The 19,330-nt window shown below is 39.3% G+C and overlaps 2 protein-coding genes across 4 annotated transcripts in view; both read right to left on the bottom strand.

Annotated features, from left to right (window-relative positions):
* igsf9b (immunoglobulin superfamily, member 9b) overlaps nt 1–15,414 on the bottom strand; it is a 34,430-nt gene extending 19,016 nt beyond the window's left edge. For both annotated transcript variants that reach the window (XM_058636416.1, XM_058636417.1), the window contains exons 1-3: nt 14,968–15,414; nt 7,385–7,480; nt 5,792–5,983 (exon numbers count right to left, since the gene is read on the bottom strand). In XM_058636416.1, the coding sequence (XP_058492399.1) occupies nt 5,792–5,983; nt 7,385–7,445 (253 nt within the window). In that variant the 5' untranslated portion in view covers nt 7,446–7,480; nt 14,968–15,414. The remainder of the gene's footprint in view (nt 1–5,791; nt 5,984–7,384; nt 7,481–14,967) is intronic.
* Nucleotides 15,415–17,297: 1,883 nt separating this feature from the next.
* tmem230b (transmembrane protein 230b) lies at nt 17,298–19,194 on the bottom strand. Of its 2 annotated transcripts, XM_058637239.1 has the most exons (4): nt 19,082–19,194; nt 18,800–18,967; nt 17,909–18,031; nt 17,298–17,649 (listed from the first exon to the last, which is right to left on the bottom strand). In XM_058637239.1, the coding sequence occupies exons 2-4, from the start codon at nt 18,887–18,889 to the stop codon at nt 17,509–17,511; spliced, it is 354 nt and encodes a 117-aa protein (XP_058493222.1). In that variant the 5' UTR covers nt 18,890–18,967; nt 19,082–19,194; the 3' UTR covers nt 17,298–17,508. The 2 variants fall into 2 exon arrangements, with proteins under 2 accessions (XP_058493222.1, XP_058493220.1); XM_058637237.1 differs by having other exon boundaries at nt 18,800–19,125.
* Between the last annotated feature and the right edge of the window lie 136 nt (nt 19,195–19,330).

Raw genomic sequence — 19,330 nt, 5'->3', positions numbered from 1 at the left:
TGTTTGAGAACAGACCGCGTGACGTCTTTCTGTCGCCCAATCACTGGACTGTCGTGAGTCTAGCTCCACCCATACTGTGCTGTTCCATTACTCTGGTACCCCAAGGGAAGGGTACCGGAGTAATGGAACATTGAGGCTGGTTATTTTAGTACTATTCCTAATGGAAACACAAACAAATATGTACCGCACCAAAGTGTTCCACTCGCCACTGGAAACACACCACGGGACTCCGCCCACGTCCACACGATACAAGAGTTCAGGAGAATCTGCCAAAGTTCTTGTTATTGTATCAACCGTTCATCCACATGGACCCACTGGGTCCTAAAGCCGCTCCAGGTTTTTGTTGTATTTATGTGGCAGTGTTACGGCGCCACATACAGGCCTGACACACGTACTACGGTGTTTAGAGTCACTGTGAGAGGTTTTCATGTGGATGAAGTCTTTCTTGTCTTTCTTGAAACAATGACGTGTTTACAGTAAAAAGAGAAAGAAGAAGAAGAAGAAAACTTGTGTTTCCATGAGGCCTAAAGAGCAGATTTGCAGTTTAATGATGAACGATTTCCTTGACTCTCGCTGACTCTCACGGTCTTTGTATGAATGTGACGGGTGACACTGGAACCTCAGGTATGAGTTTTCTGAGCTGGTTAAACAGAGAATTCATGAGTCATTGTTCGCGGCTCAACGTCGCCGAGGTCGAGTCGACGCAGAAAAACCGGTTTGTGTAAATAAAGGTGATCAGTTTCTCCTTTTATCTGGAGTGTTTCTTTTCTGGCTTCTGTAGTCACCGAATAGACTCGTGTTTCTCCACGTTAGGTTATTAAATGTCATAAACAATGACCTGTAGTCCTCGCAGAGACCAAAACCTGGTCCTGATGAGGCAGAACCACCTCATTTTGGAGGAACTGGTTCTGTTTTAAATGAGTCCTGAGAAGAATAGTTATGTGAATGACTCATGAGAAGAGAAAAATGTCATCTAGCTCGCCAACATACAGTCTCTGTGATTTACTTTGAAGGGCCACAAGTGGGCGATCATCAAAATTCCTATTAACTAAAAATCTAAATCTTTTCCAACATGTTTTTGTGACATTTTTAGTCGCATAAGTGGAGTTTTATTTGGTAACAAACGCAGTATCAGTTCATCTTATTTCCTCTATATGAGAAAACATGTGCACATCAAGGACTCAAATCAAGTCAGAAGTCTCCGCCCACTTTCATTTAAGACTGCAATAATACTGTGAATGGCAGAGTTCTGTGTCCACAGGTCACTCGTCCTGCTGAGACCTCGGGTCAGAGTTCTGTCCTCGGTGTCTCTGCTGATTTACATTTGATCGTCCTCGGCCGCAGTAAACCGTCCCGACGCGTCCCAACAGATACAAACACATGATGATGGTGTGTCAGTCAGAGTTTACCCGGCTCTGTCCTCTTTGTTGTGGTTGGACTAATGTTCGGGCCTGCGGGGCATGAAGGGGGTGAAATGGAGAGGAAGAGGGATGATTTACTCTGAGGCTTCACCCGCACGGAAGCTCAACAGTCCCAACACAAGCTTTTTCTCTTTCATTCATTCATTCATTCATTTTCTGCAGCGTTTCCCTCCACATGAGGGTCGCGGCGGGAGCTGGAGCCAATCCCAGCGAGGCAAATAACCATTCCCTCACACCTACACTCGATTTAGAGTGTCCACTTAATCCCTAATCTGCACGTTTTTGGACGCACGGGAAGGAACACGCTAACTCCACATAGATATGTGGCAGCGAGGGCCGAGGGGAAGGGAATTGGGCTTGTAATCAGAGAGTTGTTGGTTCAAATACCGAGATCGGTCGAGCACCAGGTGCCCCTGAGCAAGGAACCAGCCAGGTGCAGATAACTGTGTTGTCCCTCTGTGAGCTCAACAGGCCGACGGTACACAGAATACACCTGATACCGTATCAGAAATGCTTTTAATGGACTGAAGATACCGTCCTGCTCTCATTCTTTCATCTCACGTTCTATAAATGGCCAACGACATCAGAGTGTGTGTGAGCAGCAGCGGCAGCAGCAGCAGCAGCAGCAGCAGCAGCAGCAGCAGCAGCAGCAGCAGGAGGACAGAATGCTTTTATGCTTCACTTTAATCTCCTTTAATGGGAGCCCACAAAGGGAAGAATCAGGGGAAACACTTCATATTCCACGTCCACGCCTCGCAAACCTACTTCTCTTTATTGGAGGCAGTTATTATTGCACTGTAAATCCACCCCGACTCCAAACAGCTGCACAGGTCGCTGCAATACCTATAATCCAATTTCTTTAAAGTGTTTCCTGATCTTAAAACCCGGGAACATAAATCACCGCCCGAGACATGTCGAGACAAACATCAGGAGACGTCTTCCTGCTCCTGACCGTCTCTGCCGGGGTTAAATCTGAAATCCCCCCCAACATTTTAATTTGAGGGTAGAATACATTAGACCCACAGCGTCGACACGCTTCACATGCTGCCATCTGCCTCCAGAGGGAGGGGACATGTGAGGTGGACACGCCCACACCAGTCACACACACACACACACACACACCAAACAATCTTCTACTCTGCTTCACCTCTGCAATTTTGTTTACTCCATCACAGCTGCCCGTGCGTCACATGACTGCCCCGAAACAAAGGCCGGTTAATGAAGTACAGGACGCTCAACACGACAAACACTTGTTTGTGTGTTTTTAATGGACTGGACTCACAGTGATCCAAAAAGAAGTCAGAAAATAACCAGAACCCTCAGTTTCAGTAGCTGCTCGTATCGCATTCAAAATACGTACAAAACAAAGATCACATTTATGAAATTTACGAGGGTGTTTGAATGCATCTCGTTAGCTCAAAACACTGTGAATCCTGCATTACTTTCACTTCCTGTCATGTGAGTTTGAGTTTAGAATCTACAGTCGACGTACAGGACGCTGAACATGACAAACACGTCGCTCAACTGTGGAGCCAGAGTTTTCTTTTTCTGTGAGTGAGTGACGTCACTTCTGAGTTCACGGCGTTCCAAAACCATAAGCTAACCCTGTCGGTAAACTTCCTCTACACATGACAACGGCATAGCAACAAGTCCTGAGGTGGGAGAAGTACTGCATTTTCCCGATGTATCGCGATTCTCTCTTTAACGATTATGAAAAGTCTTAATCGGAAAAATAAATCGTGAAAAATGTAGCGTTTTAACACCGTGCTTGTTTGAATTGACTGAATGTTGATAGATTGATAGACAGACAGACGGACAGACAGACGGATAGACAAACAGACAGACAGATTGACAGACAGATAGATATATAGATGTGGTGTGTTTGCATAAGTGATAACATTTAAGAGATTTCTTGAACGCATCTCAAAGCTGCACCTCTAAAGGGATGAAATTTACGAGGGTGTTTGAATGCATCTCGTTAACTCGACACGCTAGCAGATCATAAACATTGACAATGTCTTTAAGTCGTTGTTTCCGTGGTGACTCCTGAGGGATTTAACGTGGCCTAACCAGACAAAGACGTTTAAATTTATATATAGTATATATATATATATATATATATATATATATTTATTTATATATTAATTATAATTTCTCACTAAATAGTCTTTGTAACTTTGGCAGAAGCCGAGTGTCGATGACTGAGAGCTCACTGGAAATATTCAGCCTTTCACTCTCAGGTGGTTCTGACTCGACAGACGCCACAGGTTTCATGTTCATGTCGTTGACCTCGTTGTACGGGACAGTATGGGATGGATTTTTGGGGGTGTCCTCCATCATGTCCCCCCCTGTGAGCTTGTGACACCACCCTTCTTTGTCTTTTGTCCACTGGCAGACAATGGCAGGATTATAGGGCTCCGGAGCTTCATCCATCCTCCTTCCAGCACAACAATCTCCTCTTACTGGGTCACCCCTTCAGCATACTAATAAAACACTGTCATCAGACCAACAGGCCCCCACACACACACACACACTCCTAATCTCCTCCCCCCCCACCCACACACACCATGCACGGCGTTACTGGTACCCCCTCTTCTTATTGCTCTGCTGCCCCGCCCCCTCTTGCTGTCGCCCTTGTGCCTGCACCACAGCTGCAGTCTGGAAGACGCACAGACACAACACAGGGACTGCTGTGTTTGGACGGACGGACGGATTGACTCGTCTGTCGTCCAGGTCGCTGTGATCCTCTCTGAAGACGAGTCAACCACGTCCAGATGCTCAGAGCGGAGACTCTCGATACTTCTGAGGAGATCTGGGGTGTCGGTTTCATCCAGACCTCTTAAGTCCTCGTAAATACCAGTGAATCCCCTTCAGGGCGGCCATTAACCACACAAGACAACTGAAGGCCACTCCGCCTACACACACACCACTATGTTTTAGAGATGGGAATGAGTATACAGCTGTGTTCCCGCTATCTTTTTTTTCAGGAATCGTAACAAAATCCCGTCTTTACCTTCCAACTATGTTCCCAGCTCGCCTCGACTCGACTCGCCTCGACACGGCACAGCACGGTTTAGGTTTTAGGTTAGAAAACACACAAACGAGTGACGAAATACACCAGACTCCTCTGGTAAATATTGAGATTTTAGACATTTCCCTGGTAATTGTTGGAGATTAACTCACGTTTTTAGGATTATGAAGTCTTTTTAACTGATCTACAGTTCGGCATTGTTCGGCTTGATTCTGTGGCCGGCAGTCAGGCAACGTCACGGATAGTATCGCCTCAGCTCACTTGGAACCTCTAACCTCTACCTACTAAAAAAAGTAGCAGGTACCAGGTTCTTTGCTAGTGGAAACGCAAAATAACCGCGGTGAGGCGAGTCAAGTCGGTGGAAACCCGCCATAATGTCACAGTACAGTATGGGTGGAGCCACGACAGTCAGCTGACCGGGCGATGTTTCTTCTTCAACGCCCGCATACAAAGCTTGACGTCGGTTTCAGTTTCTGTAGCTACTCGTATCGTATTAAAAATTCGTACAAAACAAAGATCGCATTTATAAAAAAACAAATCTTTTTGTGGTGCATTTGCAGAAGTGATGACTTAAGAGATTTCTTGAATGCATCTCAAAGCTGCTCCTCTAAAGGGATGAGATTTACAAGGGTGCTTGAATGCATCTCGACGCGCCGTCAACCGTGCATTACTGCCACTTCCTGTCATGCGAGTTTCAGAGTCTTTGAAAATTCAACAAATAATACAGGTGAATATGTTTAATTTTTATACTATTTTAATAGTTTTTGATATAAATGACGATCCCTACTGTGTTTTTACTTTAAAGCAACATTTTCCAGATAAAAACACCTGATTTATGTCTTTATTGTCTTAATGATTTATTCCTAATCTGACATATCGATTCACAAAAATGGGTTTATGCGACTTATGACTTCTGCTAAAATTGAATCCACCTCCTCGACTTCCTGTCAGTTGTTGCTCAGAGGAAACTCGGCCTTATTAAAGCATCCGATTTCAATGGAGAACATTAAAAAAAGTGTTTTAAAATGTCAGCGCAGCAGCGCCACACACAGGCCTGGCATGTCAACGACAGTGTTTTGTGTCTATGACGACTAATGAAAAATGAAAATATGGTAAAGATAAAGTGGATAAGGATGAAAATGAGACACATGTGGAGCAGATCTGATGCACAGCTGCCACGTGTGCACACGCCCAGTCTCCTGAACCACAATTACAGCAGCAGTTTGATATTAGCTGTAATTTCAGCTCATCTTTGACCTTCAGTCAGACTCAAACCACAGTCACCAAGGTCAAAATGTGTTTTCTGTTATTGAACCACGGCGACACCGCGTCGTCTTACCCTTGTAGTTTGGATGAATGCGCGGCGCGTACACTCCGAACTTGATGAGGACGGGAACGCTGTAGCCGAGACGCACCCACTCCACCACATGCAGCGGGAAGAGGTTTGGACTGGAGGCGGCGAGGCTGCAGCTCAGCTCTGCAGAGCCTCCTTCTCTGGCTCGAACCAACGACGACAGACCCTGAGACACACCTGAGGGGGGGGAATATCATCGTCAGAGATAAAGACTGGGTTTCACTGATAACACAGGAGGAGACAAACAGCACACACACACACACACACACACACACACACACACACACACACACACCTCTGTGGAATTCAGTGGTCAATCATTCCTGAGACAAACATTCATGAATGTGAGCAGTGATCACTCCGAGGACAGAAGAGGTCATTACAGAAAGTAAGTGACAAGTCGAAGTTTATCGTCTTATGTATATATATATATACATACACACATATATATATATATATATATATATACACACATACATATATACACACATATACACATATATACACACACACACATATACATATATATATACATATACATACATACATATATATATACATACACACATATATATATATATATATATATATATATATATATATATATATATATATATATATATATATATATATACACACATATATATATACACACACACACACACACACACACATATATATAGATAGTGATATATAGTGCGTGTGTGTGTGTGTGTGTGATGCTCATCTGTCCTCTAATCTTAGGAGGAGGATGGGAGGGGCTGGTGCTCTGATGCAGGGCAGCAGGATCTGACCTTTCCTGCTCCACCCCCTGGGGTTCACACACACACACACCCTGTACAAACACAGACTGGCGCGTGTGTGTGTGTGTGTGTGTGTGTGTGTGTGTGTGTGTGTGTGTGTTGGGGGGTGTCGTATAAATCCAGGATTGATCTAAATCCAGACCCAGAAAAATTATTTAAGTTGGATTTTGGCCTCGTTCCCCCCCCCCCCAAACTTTCGCTAATGTAAGGCAACAGGAAGTGAGCCACAGTCATTATGGTGTCAGTCAAACTGCAGCCGGGCAGCTTAGCGGCGACATATGTCGAGTGTTACCATAACAACGGACGCAGATGTTGTTTTAAAAGTGAAGAAATTAAAAAATAACAAACTGCTGAGATTTCAAACCAGGTGAAGGTTAAATGAAAAACAACAGTTATAAATAACATGCTTTAATTCATTTATCAAACATGTTTTGGAGGTAAATTGTAAACCAATGGAAAATGATATGAATTTTTTTACAGATCTCAGCAAATAAGTTGCTGCACAATTTGATTTATATTGTGAATTTGGTCACGGCAATTGAGGTGATTTTCCAACTTCTTAAATGTGAATATTTTCTACTTTGTGATTTTTCAGCTTCTTAAATGTGAATATTTTCTACTTTCTGATGGTTGGCTGTAAACTTGCTCGCTCTATAACAGTTTAAATTGTCACATGTACTTGAACAAACTCTAAAATGACACAAAAGGTCAAAGGGCGTGATGTGAATGTGTGCAGTGGATCTATAGCATTAGCATTAGCAAGTATTTGACTCACTCAGCAGACAGATGGTTACTGCAGCGCTGACAGTCACAAGCCTCCGACTCTCCAGTCCCATGGCCGTCTGTCACACGTCTCCACACATCGCTCGACCTGAGAGAGGCGACAGAGCACACTTCCTGTTCAGTCTGCAGCAGAGAGTCACTGCTGCTGCTGCTGCTGCTGCTGCTGCACAACATCAACATCAACATCAACATCAACATCATCGGAATACATCATCTCTACTGTGTCAGTGCACTGAGTCTGTGTCCAGAGTATTGAAGAACAGTAATTGGCACGTGAGTCTCTATGCTGCCAGACGTTTATAAACTGACCTAAAGTAAAGCTGGGGACGCGATTTTACCCACGATGCACAGCTGGACAGAGTCTGCACCTGTCCGCACGAGTTGGGCACAGTCGGCACAAAAATGTGTTAGTGTGTGAGGAGTAAAGACGTCTCGCCAACGGCCAATGAAAAAGAGTCACAGGAAACAGCGGTAAAACAGGACGACACAAGGGTAAACAAAAAAATCACTAATGTGATTGAAAAAAGCTGCGTTTTTTACAAAAAACAAGCAGACAAAACCAAGATTGAAGTAAAAAAGTACGAGTGAAGAGACAAAATGTCCTCAAACATTCACTTTGTTTGGCAAAAGGTCATTTGAAATGGAAACCTTTTAACACAAAAACAAAAGACAAAAGTATACTACATCAGTGAAAGTAAAAGCACCACATGACCTCTTCTACTTCTATAGTATTAAAAGTATGTCAAAGTTTACTTTCAGAGCCTCAGAAGAAGCCTTTACAGAGTTCCTTTAAAAAAACTTACTCATTTGTTCCTAGCGGCAGAAAATGTCACCTTCCCAAAGACTGCTGTAAAATATTATATATTAATATTTTATCCACTTTAAATGAGTCAATCTTTTAAAGCTATTTCAGCCTGAAATATACATATGAAATATTAATAATATCTTTTAAAATTTGAACCCTTTAAAGGCCATTATGTCTTTTTTCTTTTTTTAATCAAACTGCCCTACCAAAAACATTTCAAGTAGAATTTGATAATAATTATTATGAGGCGCTGGGATGGGTCAATGATTGGCAGAAACATTGATTTTGATGCATGGTTAGTTTTTTTGCAGTGTCAAAACAAAAAAAAAACAACTTACTAATATATGTAGCAGTAGAAAATGTCCCGTTCCCAAAAAGTGCTGTAAAATGATATATTTATATTTTTCCATGGGAATCGTAGGTAATTAATGTTCCATCCTTTGTTGTGATTTATTTCATTTGTTTTGCATAATATCAGGTGTTTTTAATGCTTTTATCCTAAAGAAGCTCCACACACGATCATTCACAGCGTGATTTTTGTTGATTTTGTTTGTATTGTCAAATTGTAACACACTGACTCCAAAATCCACGGTCACATGCTCTTTTGTGCTTCCATATCAGAATATATAAATACATTATAGCGAGAGAGAGAGAGAGAGAGTCAAGACAGTCAAGGCCACGCCCACACTGAGCCGCTGTATTACAGAGACACACAAGCTTTGTCTGCAGGTGCAGCAGGAGACACAAGAAGACAACCAGGTTATTTCCTCAGGCTGTGAAGCAAAGCGACGCCATTTAATTGATACGTACAATAAAACAGAGAGAAGGAGCCTTAAAAATGTCAGAAGCTACAGCAAATCTGTTCATTTCTCTGTGTATGTGACTTTGTTTGATCATTTACTGTCAGCGATGATGCTCTGCATCTAATAACTGGCTTATAAAACAAGAATAAAGTGGATTACAGCTCGTGTTTGAAGTGCATTTAAAAGCAAATCTCTTCAAACATTATGTGTTTACCGTTCACTCACGAGGAACTGCTATTCACACTAATCGATTACTAACTCATTGATAAATCAGTTTTCTTTAAAAAGTACGACACGTTTGTGTGTTTCTTTGCTCCATAAAAACAAAGAAATCCTTCAAACTGAACAAATCACAACAAATATTATCTCCAGTCTCTGTCCAGAGTAAAGACATCAACCTTTACAATCTCATAGAGAGAGGAGAAACAACAACAGTTCACACCATGAGAAAACACTAGGGGTCAGTAGAGAGAGGAAATCTGGGACAGAACCAGACTCAAAGATGTGCAGCATCTGCCGAGACAGGTTGTGGTGAAAGGATTGTAACTCAGTTCCAGTTTTCTAGTTTTTCAAATTCTTCAATGTGAATATTTTCTGGTTTCTTTGCTCCATAAAACAAATAAATCATTAAAACTGAATGATTTTTAGTTTGTGGACAAAAACATCATCGTTTCCAGAGTTTGACAAACACTGATTAACATTTTCAACATTTCGTGGTCAAAACAACTATGAAAATAATACACAACTTTTTTTTGTCCTGAAAACGATGTTAAAACGCACAGAAAAGCTCTGACACTTTATTTAAAATTCATCCTAAAGATCAGACGAAAAGATACAACTTTGGAATCCTTGGATTTCAGTGACACAAACTGCCGTTGGATCTGCTCGTGACTTTGACTTTGACACCTCGAATAATCCTGATCTGCTGCTGCTGCTGCTGCTGCTGCGTGTTAACACTAACACAACAGTGTTAACAGTGTAATTGAATTAAGGACAAACGTGTTGAGACAAATCAAGGACACTGTCATGAGGCTGAGGCTGTGCAGTCAGTGATCAATCACTGCTGAATCAGAGCAGATTATTCTGGGATTAAAACAGTCTCGGTTAGTGCAGATGAGATGAGATGACAGAGATCTTTGTGTTTTACACACAACAAACAACCGTCAACAGCTGAGGTCTCAACACGAAAGACAGAAACAGACGATGATATATTCAGGATTTTCTCTGGGGAAAAAGAAGTGTGAAGGTTACTGAAGCCAAGGGAGCGGAATAAATACATGTACTGCACCATATTTTGAAAGAAGAAGTTATTTGAAGGTTGAAATCGCAGTTTATATTTAGTTTGAAGAAGTGTGGTACCATTATACAAATGTATAAACATTTAAATGTGAATAATCAGCTGATTACAACGACAGCTGTTTGACCTAATCTCACCGTATTCACCGATTTGAGAGGCACAGATTAAATAATGCGTGAGTAAACGTGCAGTTTTTAATGGTTTTTTACCGAGTACATCCGCAGCTGTACTCTGTACTTGTTTATTCTTAGTTAAAAACCAGTTTGTGTGATTTTTCCTGCACTTTCTGACATTTTACGGACAAAAAAAATCCATAATTGATCAATAATTATTACATTAATCAACAAGTATTTTGATAATTGACTGATCAGTGTGAGTTGTGTATGTGTAAAAATAAAAGATCATAAATGATAAAATATCTTTGATCTGTGGACAAAACAAACCTTGTCATTTGCGAGATTAGTAGATTATAAAATTAATGAGACAGAAAACAGGTTACATGTAACTTTTGACTCCACAGTGTGTGTGAAAGTGTGTGTGTGTGTGTGTGGAGTGACAGATACAAGCCTGATCAGCCTCTTAATAATCCACGTTAATCCAGACTAAGGCAGTCTGTCACGGAGTTCCTCCAGCAGCACAAACTGATCCACTTATCCTCTTGATTATTCATGTTTTATAGACGTCTGATTTCTTGTCTCTTTATCGTGTACAGCTGTGTTTTTAAGATCATTTAAGATAAAATAAAATAATCCTTCATTTGTCCCACAGCGAAGAAATTCATGTGTTCACAGCAGCAACTACAGTAAAGATAAAAGTTAGAAATAATAAACATGCATTTATGTGAAAGTACAACTATAAAAGGTTTAAATAGTGTATGAACTTGACGTAACAGTGCTTTTATCCATATAATGCACGTGAATAAATACTAAACTAAAGCAGCAGTGCTAATTTGCCTGCTTGGTGACGGGGACAGCGGCAGCAGCAGCGACAGCAGCAGCAGCAGCGGCAGCAGTGACAGCAGCAGCAGCAGCAGCAGCGGCAGCAGCGAGTTCATGGACTTTGTCCCAGATTACAAACTGTATTGAGTTTTTCTGTAACTAAAGGAAATGAAGTGAACTCATGCTGAGCACGAGAGCGGAGATTTAGTCTCGTGAGGGGAAAATCTGCTGCTGTAATATGGATTAACACAGTGACGGCTGCTGGTCAACCAGCACATGCTGCTGCTGCTGCTGCTGCTGCTGCTGCAGGGAAGAATAACACTATTGAACATCAGTTTGGCCAATTAATACAAATTCTACACTCTTGTTCTCACAAACTCACTGAAAGTCACTGAAACTTTATTTCTTTCACCTAAAAGTTTATTTATCATTACTTTATTTGGTTTGTTTTTTTCACGCCTTCAATTCATAGTTACAGAGCTGAAAAAAATAATGATTATTTTCTCGTTTGGTTCATAAAAGGTTGTAAAAACATTTGTCAAACCTGGAATTCTCAAATGTCTTGTTTTTGTCCACAAACACAAAATGATTCAGTTTTAATGATTTCTTCGTTTTATGAAGCAAAGAAACCAGAAAATATTCACATTTAAGAAGCTGAAAACTTCATTTAATTGATCAAAAACAGTATTGTATAGTATATTAGTAAATATTATTTTTATTGAATTACAATCCTTTCACCACAACCTGTCTCGGCAGATGCTGCACATTTCTGAGTCCGGTTCTGTCACAGATTTCTTCTTCTGTTAAAAGGGAGGTTTTTACTCTCAGTACTGACCTCTAGTGTTTGCTCATTGTGTGAACGGTTTGCTTTCTCTTCTCTCTAATATTGTAAAGGTTTCTGTCTTTACTGTGTACAGAGACGTGAGATAATGTATGTGATTGTGATTGAATTAAAATTGAATTATTGGCCGTGAACTGCCCTGATTTTGCCTCTAATCACGACATGCCTTCAGAGGGAGTGGTTTCAGTCTCAGAGGAGTTCAGTGAAAGCTGAGCAGCTAACGTTTGTCTTTGTTCTCCCCCCCCCCGACCCTTGGGAACAGGTCAGGCTCATAAAGCTGCTTTCAAGACACGACACTGGGAGGAACCAAAGGGTCAGAGGTCAAAGGTAGCAAACTGGAGAGCCTGGAGAGTCCAGTGATGAAGGGTCGGCGCTGCATTTATTACCTACACTTTTGTGAAGAGATCCAGACTCAGGATTCTTTAAAAACTAAAATTCTAACACTCAAAAGTGCAAATTGGCTGACTTCCTGATGGGTGTGGCTAAAAACAAAATGACTTTTTGTGCAAACTTTCATACGTCTAGCTCGTTCCTGCTGCGTTCTATTCATGAAAACATATTTTTGGCCACTAGGTTGTGCCCTTTTTTAGACAGAGACTAATGTCAGGTCGCTGTTTTTGCTCGTCCTGATGTTTTCATGAATGAATTTGTATAAATATCTGAATCGTGAAACACTGAGAAACAACAGCAGATACAAGTCACCTGAAATCCTCCTGGAAGAGACCGGAACTGAAGTCACTTCACAGGAAAGAGAATAAAAATAAAGGAATATTCAACGAGAGCGACGCTAACCAGTCAAAGCTAAGGATGAAAGCGGTGTACAAACATGTAAGTGTTCGTTCAGTACAAAAACAGAACTTAAAAAGGTCCAGTGTGTGAGAATTAGTGACATCTAATGGTGACACTGCAGATTGCAACAGTCAGAGGATGCCTGCACTGACTCCGCCCTTTCCCAAGGGCTTCAGGGAACCAAGACACATTTCACAATCCTCTCCAACGTTTTCTTTTGTCTTCTTTGTTTGTTTTTTTATCGTTTAATTTGTGTGTGTCGTAAAATTCCACTTCAAAAATGAGAAGTCAATCGATATGTTGTTGTTTTTTTTCTCTGCCACTTTCATCTCATGAATAATTACTTTCTCCAGTCAATCAATTTCCTGCAGAGCCTCACGTCTGCTCAACCACAGCGGGTTTGTACCGACGACAGCGGAATGTGACCATGTAAGAATGTGAAATATGAAGAAATTAACGTGTGAAACGACGTCTGAACTGAGATCTGACAGAAAAGCAAAGAGGACAAAAAAAGAATGGAAATGAATAAAGTGCATCTTTATAAGGACGCAACAAATGCCCAGCGCAATTAAAGCGTAGAGCAAATGGATGAAGGTTGTTAATATTTATGACTCCGTCAGCACTAAAGGCTTCATCATCAGGGACCGAGTCTGTGTTCAGTTCATGTTAAAAACAGAGGAGGACTGAAACAACATCCTATAATAAGATCTGTTCAGTTCACATCACACGATGACGACATGTGCAGTAACACATTTACTGAGAAACAAATAAAGACAGAAGTTCTATGTCGAGGTTGGTGAGGCTGCTCCAAGTTTACGAGTTTATGAGGAAATCAAAGTTCAGACCTCAAGAAAGTTTCAACTAGAAAACGGAAAATGGAACGCACCAAAATTCCCAATTCTGACTTCAAAACAAACTTCAACGTTCAGATCACAAATGGAACACAACAGAATTCCAAAGTTCCGACTTCAAATGGAACACACTAAAATTCCAGATACTGATTACAAATGAAACACGCCAGAATTCCAAGTGTAAATTCAAATGGAACGCACCAAAATTCTGAGTTCTGACTAGAAATGGAACGCACCATCAGTCGTCCATGTCACATCCAGATCTACTGCTGCCAAAAACTGAACCTGCTGTCCGACAGCGAGTCCTTAATAACACCTCCTTAAAAGAAAATATCATTTGTAAAAAACTCATTTTATTAACTATATTTGTCACTCGTTTACTCCAGAGAACAGAGGTCAGATTTGGGTTCAGAGAGGTCACGACATGTGAGACACAAAACAAACAAAACACAAACACAAGAGCAGCGTGTCACAGTATTACTGTAGTACAATTACTGCATGATTACTGAAGTCTGAACCGGAGACAATACAAGCTGGCAGCAGTAATTGTAGTAGCTGTAGTAGCAGTAGTAGAAATTGTACTGCACACAGTGTTTAGTTCAGAAGTACCTGAAGTACTCCAGTAAATTAGAAACACAGAAAAGGACGAGAGATTATAAAATAACCTGCGATCTGATCATCAACAACATGTAAATGTACTAGACTTAAATTTTAAATATCATTCAAATATATATAAAAAGGTGTTAAACGTTATAGAATGATGTAGAAAAAACATGCAAAAGTACTATAAAAAAGTACTTACAGGGCTTTAGTTAAATTGACATGAAAGCACCACATGCTGAAGATCTATAAAAGTATGACATGGTATTAAAGAAGTACAATATAAAAAGGATATGGTTCAATTATTGAGGGTTCATTTCTTTAAAGTTAGTTAAAAACACATTTTTTTAAGTTATAATGTATGAAAAGTATCCAGACTTCAGTTAGTTCAAAAACAGATTTAAAAAGCACTCCATATTTTTAAAAGGGTTATGGTCTTTGTTTCTTTCTTCAATTAAATATAAAAAGATACTTCATATTTATAAAACATACCTACGATGTTTCAGTGAATTAAAACCGTACAAAAGTATATGTAATATAATATTAAAGTATAAAAACAGTGATGATGTCACACAGGTTCACGAACACGTGTCTCACTACATAGTATATGACATTATTTTACATGTGTTGTATTTATATAATGGTTCTTACCTGACTGGAGGTTCTTTTCACTTCAGGCTGAAACTTTTAATCCATTGAAAGTTTCTTTAGTCGTTTTATTAAAGTTCACGTAAAGTTCATTCAAATTTAAAAAGAGAAAAAGTTCAAAAAAATCAAAAAAAGTTTGTGATGAAGGTGAAAAAAAACAGGTGTTCACATTTTTCCTCTCAGTCGCGTGCGAAAATAAAATTAATCCTCCACAAAAATGTCGATTTCTTTGAAAAAAGAAAAGAATAATTCAGTCAAATCCGTGAAGTCGTGAAATCTTCATGAATCCGTTAAAATCTTTTCCACGTTTCTTTCTCTTTCACGTTTTCCGGATTCTCGCTCGTGCGAACTTAGGCAAAAAAAATCGCGAGTGATTTAAAAGTACGACTTCGTGAAAGTGTGTGTGTGTGTGTGTGTGTGAGAGCGTGAGGAGGTGAAATAATGAAGCAGGAGCAGGTTTGTTCACGCTCTCATCTCCTCCTCTGTCTCCTCCTCCTAATCTGCTGCTGCTGCACACGTCAAACTTCCGCTTACACCTGTCACAATAAAAGCCCGAGTAAAAGTAGTAAACGAGACGAATCCGGAGAAAACGACTGTTTATTTAAAAAAAAACAAAAGAAAGAAAAAGAATGTTTTTATGACATAAATATACACGTATTGATTGGTTTGAGGGCTGATTACTAAATTAACTGGTATTATTAAATATAGATTTCTATTTCTATTTTACATTTTACTCTAATATTTTTTGTATCTTCTTGTCTCGCTGTCCTAATCTTCTTGAACATCTTATATTTCACTGTTTCTTAAATTTAAACAACTAACAATTTATTTGAGTCTTTTGGGATGAATAATGTGCTGCTATCATAATTCATAATTGATTCATCTGATAATTATATTTCTGATGTATCGATTAATTATATGGTTCCTAAAAGGTCAAACAATTTGAAATACTAAAAAAACCCGCTAAGATTAAAAACAATTATAAATGTATTATACTTTTATATTGCTTCCTGCTCTTTTTTGGGGAATGTTTTCTTTAACTTTTTCCTTTTTTGTTTATTTCTTCATTTATGTATTATTCTCTGTCTATTGCTCCAAAACTTTTAATAACTTCACAATATTTAGACAAAAATAAAAAAAAATAAATAAAAAGACTATTATGGATGACTGATAAATGCAGCTCCCCCTGTGGCGCGTCAAATAAATCACTAAGACTGTATGTTGTAGCTAAACTCTGGTAAACATTTATTTAGAACAAAAAAGTGAAAAATATATTTTATCACTCAGTTCTAAACTGTTGGGCGTTGTTGGGGGGCTTTAATTTTGAAGGAAGGCGTGTGGACTTCCGCCTGTTTTCCACGTGACTTGATGTCGCTGGTGTTTTTAGCGCCTCAGACAAAAGCGTCTCTGCCGCGAGAAGAAAAAACAACAACAACAAAAGGCGAACATGCGTTTAAACGTTTGACTCTGACCGTTTGTTCATGATCAGTAAATAAAATAAAACAAATAAACAACAGAAACAACATTAACACACACACACACACACAGGGTTTCAGTGTTAACGGATGTGATTGAGTTTGAATTATTTATTCGGTTTTCACCTACAGCCCCGCCCCCTCCGCACACACACACACACACACACACACACACAGTATGCGACAAAATTAAATTTATTACGATGAATTTATTTTATCAGGACAATCATAGATTCATACTTGGAGAAAATTATTCATATTTTTGTCAAATTCACCAACATACAGTTAAATCATCTTACCTGTGATTCAACATTATATACATATATTTATTTTTTTGCTTCAAAATGCTCCAAAAAAAATCCTGGTCATATTTTTGTACAGTCACGTGTTTTTGTAAAAAGTTTCTGTGACATTTTTTTTTTCTTCAATGTCAATAAAAATGTTTTTGTAAAAATATTACAAAATTCTGTAGCTTTTTTTTGTAAAGTTTTGGTAACATTTCAAGAAGTAAAATAATTTGTGGGGGGGGGGTTTAATGTCAGTAACAGTTTTTTGTAAAAATACAAAATTCTGTAATATTTTGTATATTTCTGTTAAAGTTTTTTTATATTTTCAATGTCAATAAAAATGTTTTTGTAAAAATATTACAAGTTTAAGTTTTTTGTCAAAGTAATGTTTAATAACGACAGTTAAGTTTCTGTAACATTTAAAAAGCTGTTTATTGTAACATTAGGATCCATTTCTTTGGAGTCGAACAGAATGTTCTTCAGTGTTGAACCAGATGGAGATCAGAGGATCAACTTTAATCACCTGAAATCCTTCAGGTGCAGAAGAATGAACCAGACAAACACAAACAGCTGTTTCTGAACCAAGAACAAACCAATGTTTTTGAGTTTTATTGAATTAAAAAATACATTAAATTACAACAAACAGACTCTTTGAGATAAAACTATAAAAAACAACTTTACAATTCAGCTTCATAACAGCAGAGTGACGTCATATTTATTTTTTAAGTTTATTTAAAGTTTCAGCAAAAGCAACACTAACTCTATGTGTGTGTGTGTGTGCGTCAGTCATCAAAGTCTGGGATGTCGTCGTAGGAATAACCTGTGTAGCCCTTTGAAGCATAGTAAGCGATGCGTAGATGGTAAAATCCAGGCAGGAAGACGAGGATCCCGATGATGAGGACAGGAATGGTTCGGTCCGAGTGCTGAAAAACAAAACAGAATAAAAACCACTTCCGTCCGACACAAGACTTAAAGCCAACAATGTCCAACTGTAGATCAACGTTAAAAAGACTTAAAAATCCTGGAAACATTAACGCTCATCTCCAACATTTAGCAAAGATGTCCATATTTAACAGAGGAGTCTGGTGGATTCAGAGACAGCACTGCTGAAAGCCGGCGGTCGTGAACGTGGTCACACAGTCAGAAGCCAGAACTGTACACTGTAAAAGATAAAGAACTCACCGTGACTCCAAAGTATCCAGCGAGGAGCAGAGAGCCGATGACAATCAACACTGAGCCAATTAAGAAGAGAACTGTGGCCAGAGCGATGGCTTTGTACGGCACTTTGGGCGGACTCTTCTTAAACTGTAGAGGAGCAGAAATACGTCTTTATTCTCTCAGACACGACACAACACAACACAACACAACACAACCCGTTTTTCCCGCTCGTATTCCAGAAAAACTAAATGAATCCAACTTTATATGCTCGGAAAAACTCCACAACTGATACTGTTTTCTTCAGTTAGACAGATATTGTGATGTATCACTGTATCGCCTTGCAATATATTGATTTTCACAGAATCGTTGTATTGCGATATTATTGGTGTCGTGGACCATGAGTCACCCTGTGATTCTCACCCCTTATTCGAAGCTAATGTGAGGAAATTTGAGCAGCACAGGATGAATTTTCCCTTCTTTTTTTCTTTTAAATTACATTTTAATGTTAAAAAAAACTATATTTTTTTATAATAATTGTTTATATTCAGCATTTATTCAACAACACAACATACTCCTATCTCTAAATATTAACAAGTCGTTAAAAAAGTGACAATTTTGTATAAACTAGAATGTGTCATCTCACATTAATGAGTAATATACAATCAAGTCATTAAAAACAAGATGCGGATTATACACATTATTAAAATATATATAAAAACGTGATACGATTTATCACCAGAAAAATCACTGCTAGCTTTAATTAGTATTTAGAATTGAGTTGTATTTTAATGTATTCGTTTTCTTATCTGGGCTTTAATGAGTCTTGTTTTAATAAAGTATGAACTATATGTTTAAATAAATAATGAAGTTATTGCTGTTGTTGTTGTTACAGTGTGTGTGTGTGTGTGTGTTTACCTGTAAGTCGATGTATCCGTCATCGTCGCTCGCTAACCGGGAGTACCTTACGTTACTTCCCCCGTCAGTCACGACGTTCCGGGCGGGCATTTTCTTCTCCTTCTGCCGCTGAGCAGCGTCAAACACTCGGCTACAGAAACTTCAACGAGCCCATGAAGAAATTATCAACTGTAATTAACACGTGTTGTTGTTGTTATTATTGTTATCAAAATATGAGATTAAAACAAGATTAAAACAAGAGTTTGTGACGTGACGGAGAAAAAGAGAAGAAGAAATAGCGACCTGACGTTTACCGAGCTTTAAACTGAGGCACTTCCTTGTTGTGACGTCATCAACTGCGACTGCTCTTCCTCTCCGCTCAGTTGACGGCGCGCACGGACACACTGCCACCTAGTGTTCAGGAGTGTTCAGACACACACACACACACACACACACACACACACACACACACACACACACACACACACAAAGATGAATGAATATGAAGATGTAATCTTAGCTAAATAAATAACTGATGAATATGTAAGGACA

Source organism: Solea solea, chromosome 8 (assembly GCF_958295425.1).
Source record: "Solea solea chromosome 8, fSolSol10.1, whole genome shotgun sequence".
Classification (NCBI taxonomy): domain Eukaryota; kingdom Metazoa; phylum Chordata; class Actinopteri; order Pleuronectiformes; family Soleidae; genus Solea; species Solea solea.
This window is presented reverse-complemented; position numbering and strand designations above follow the sequence as displayed.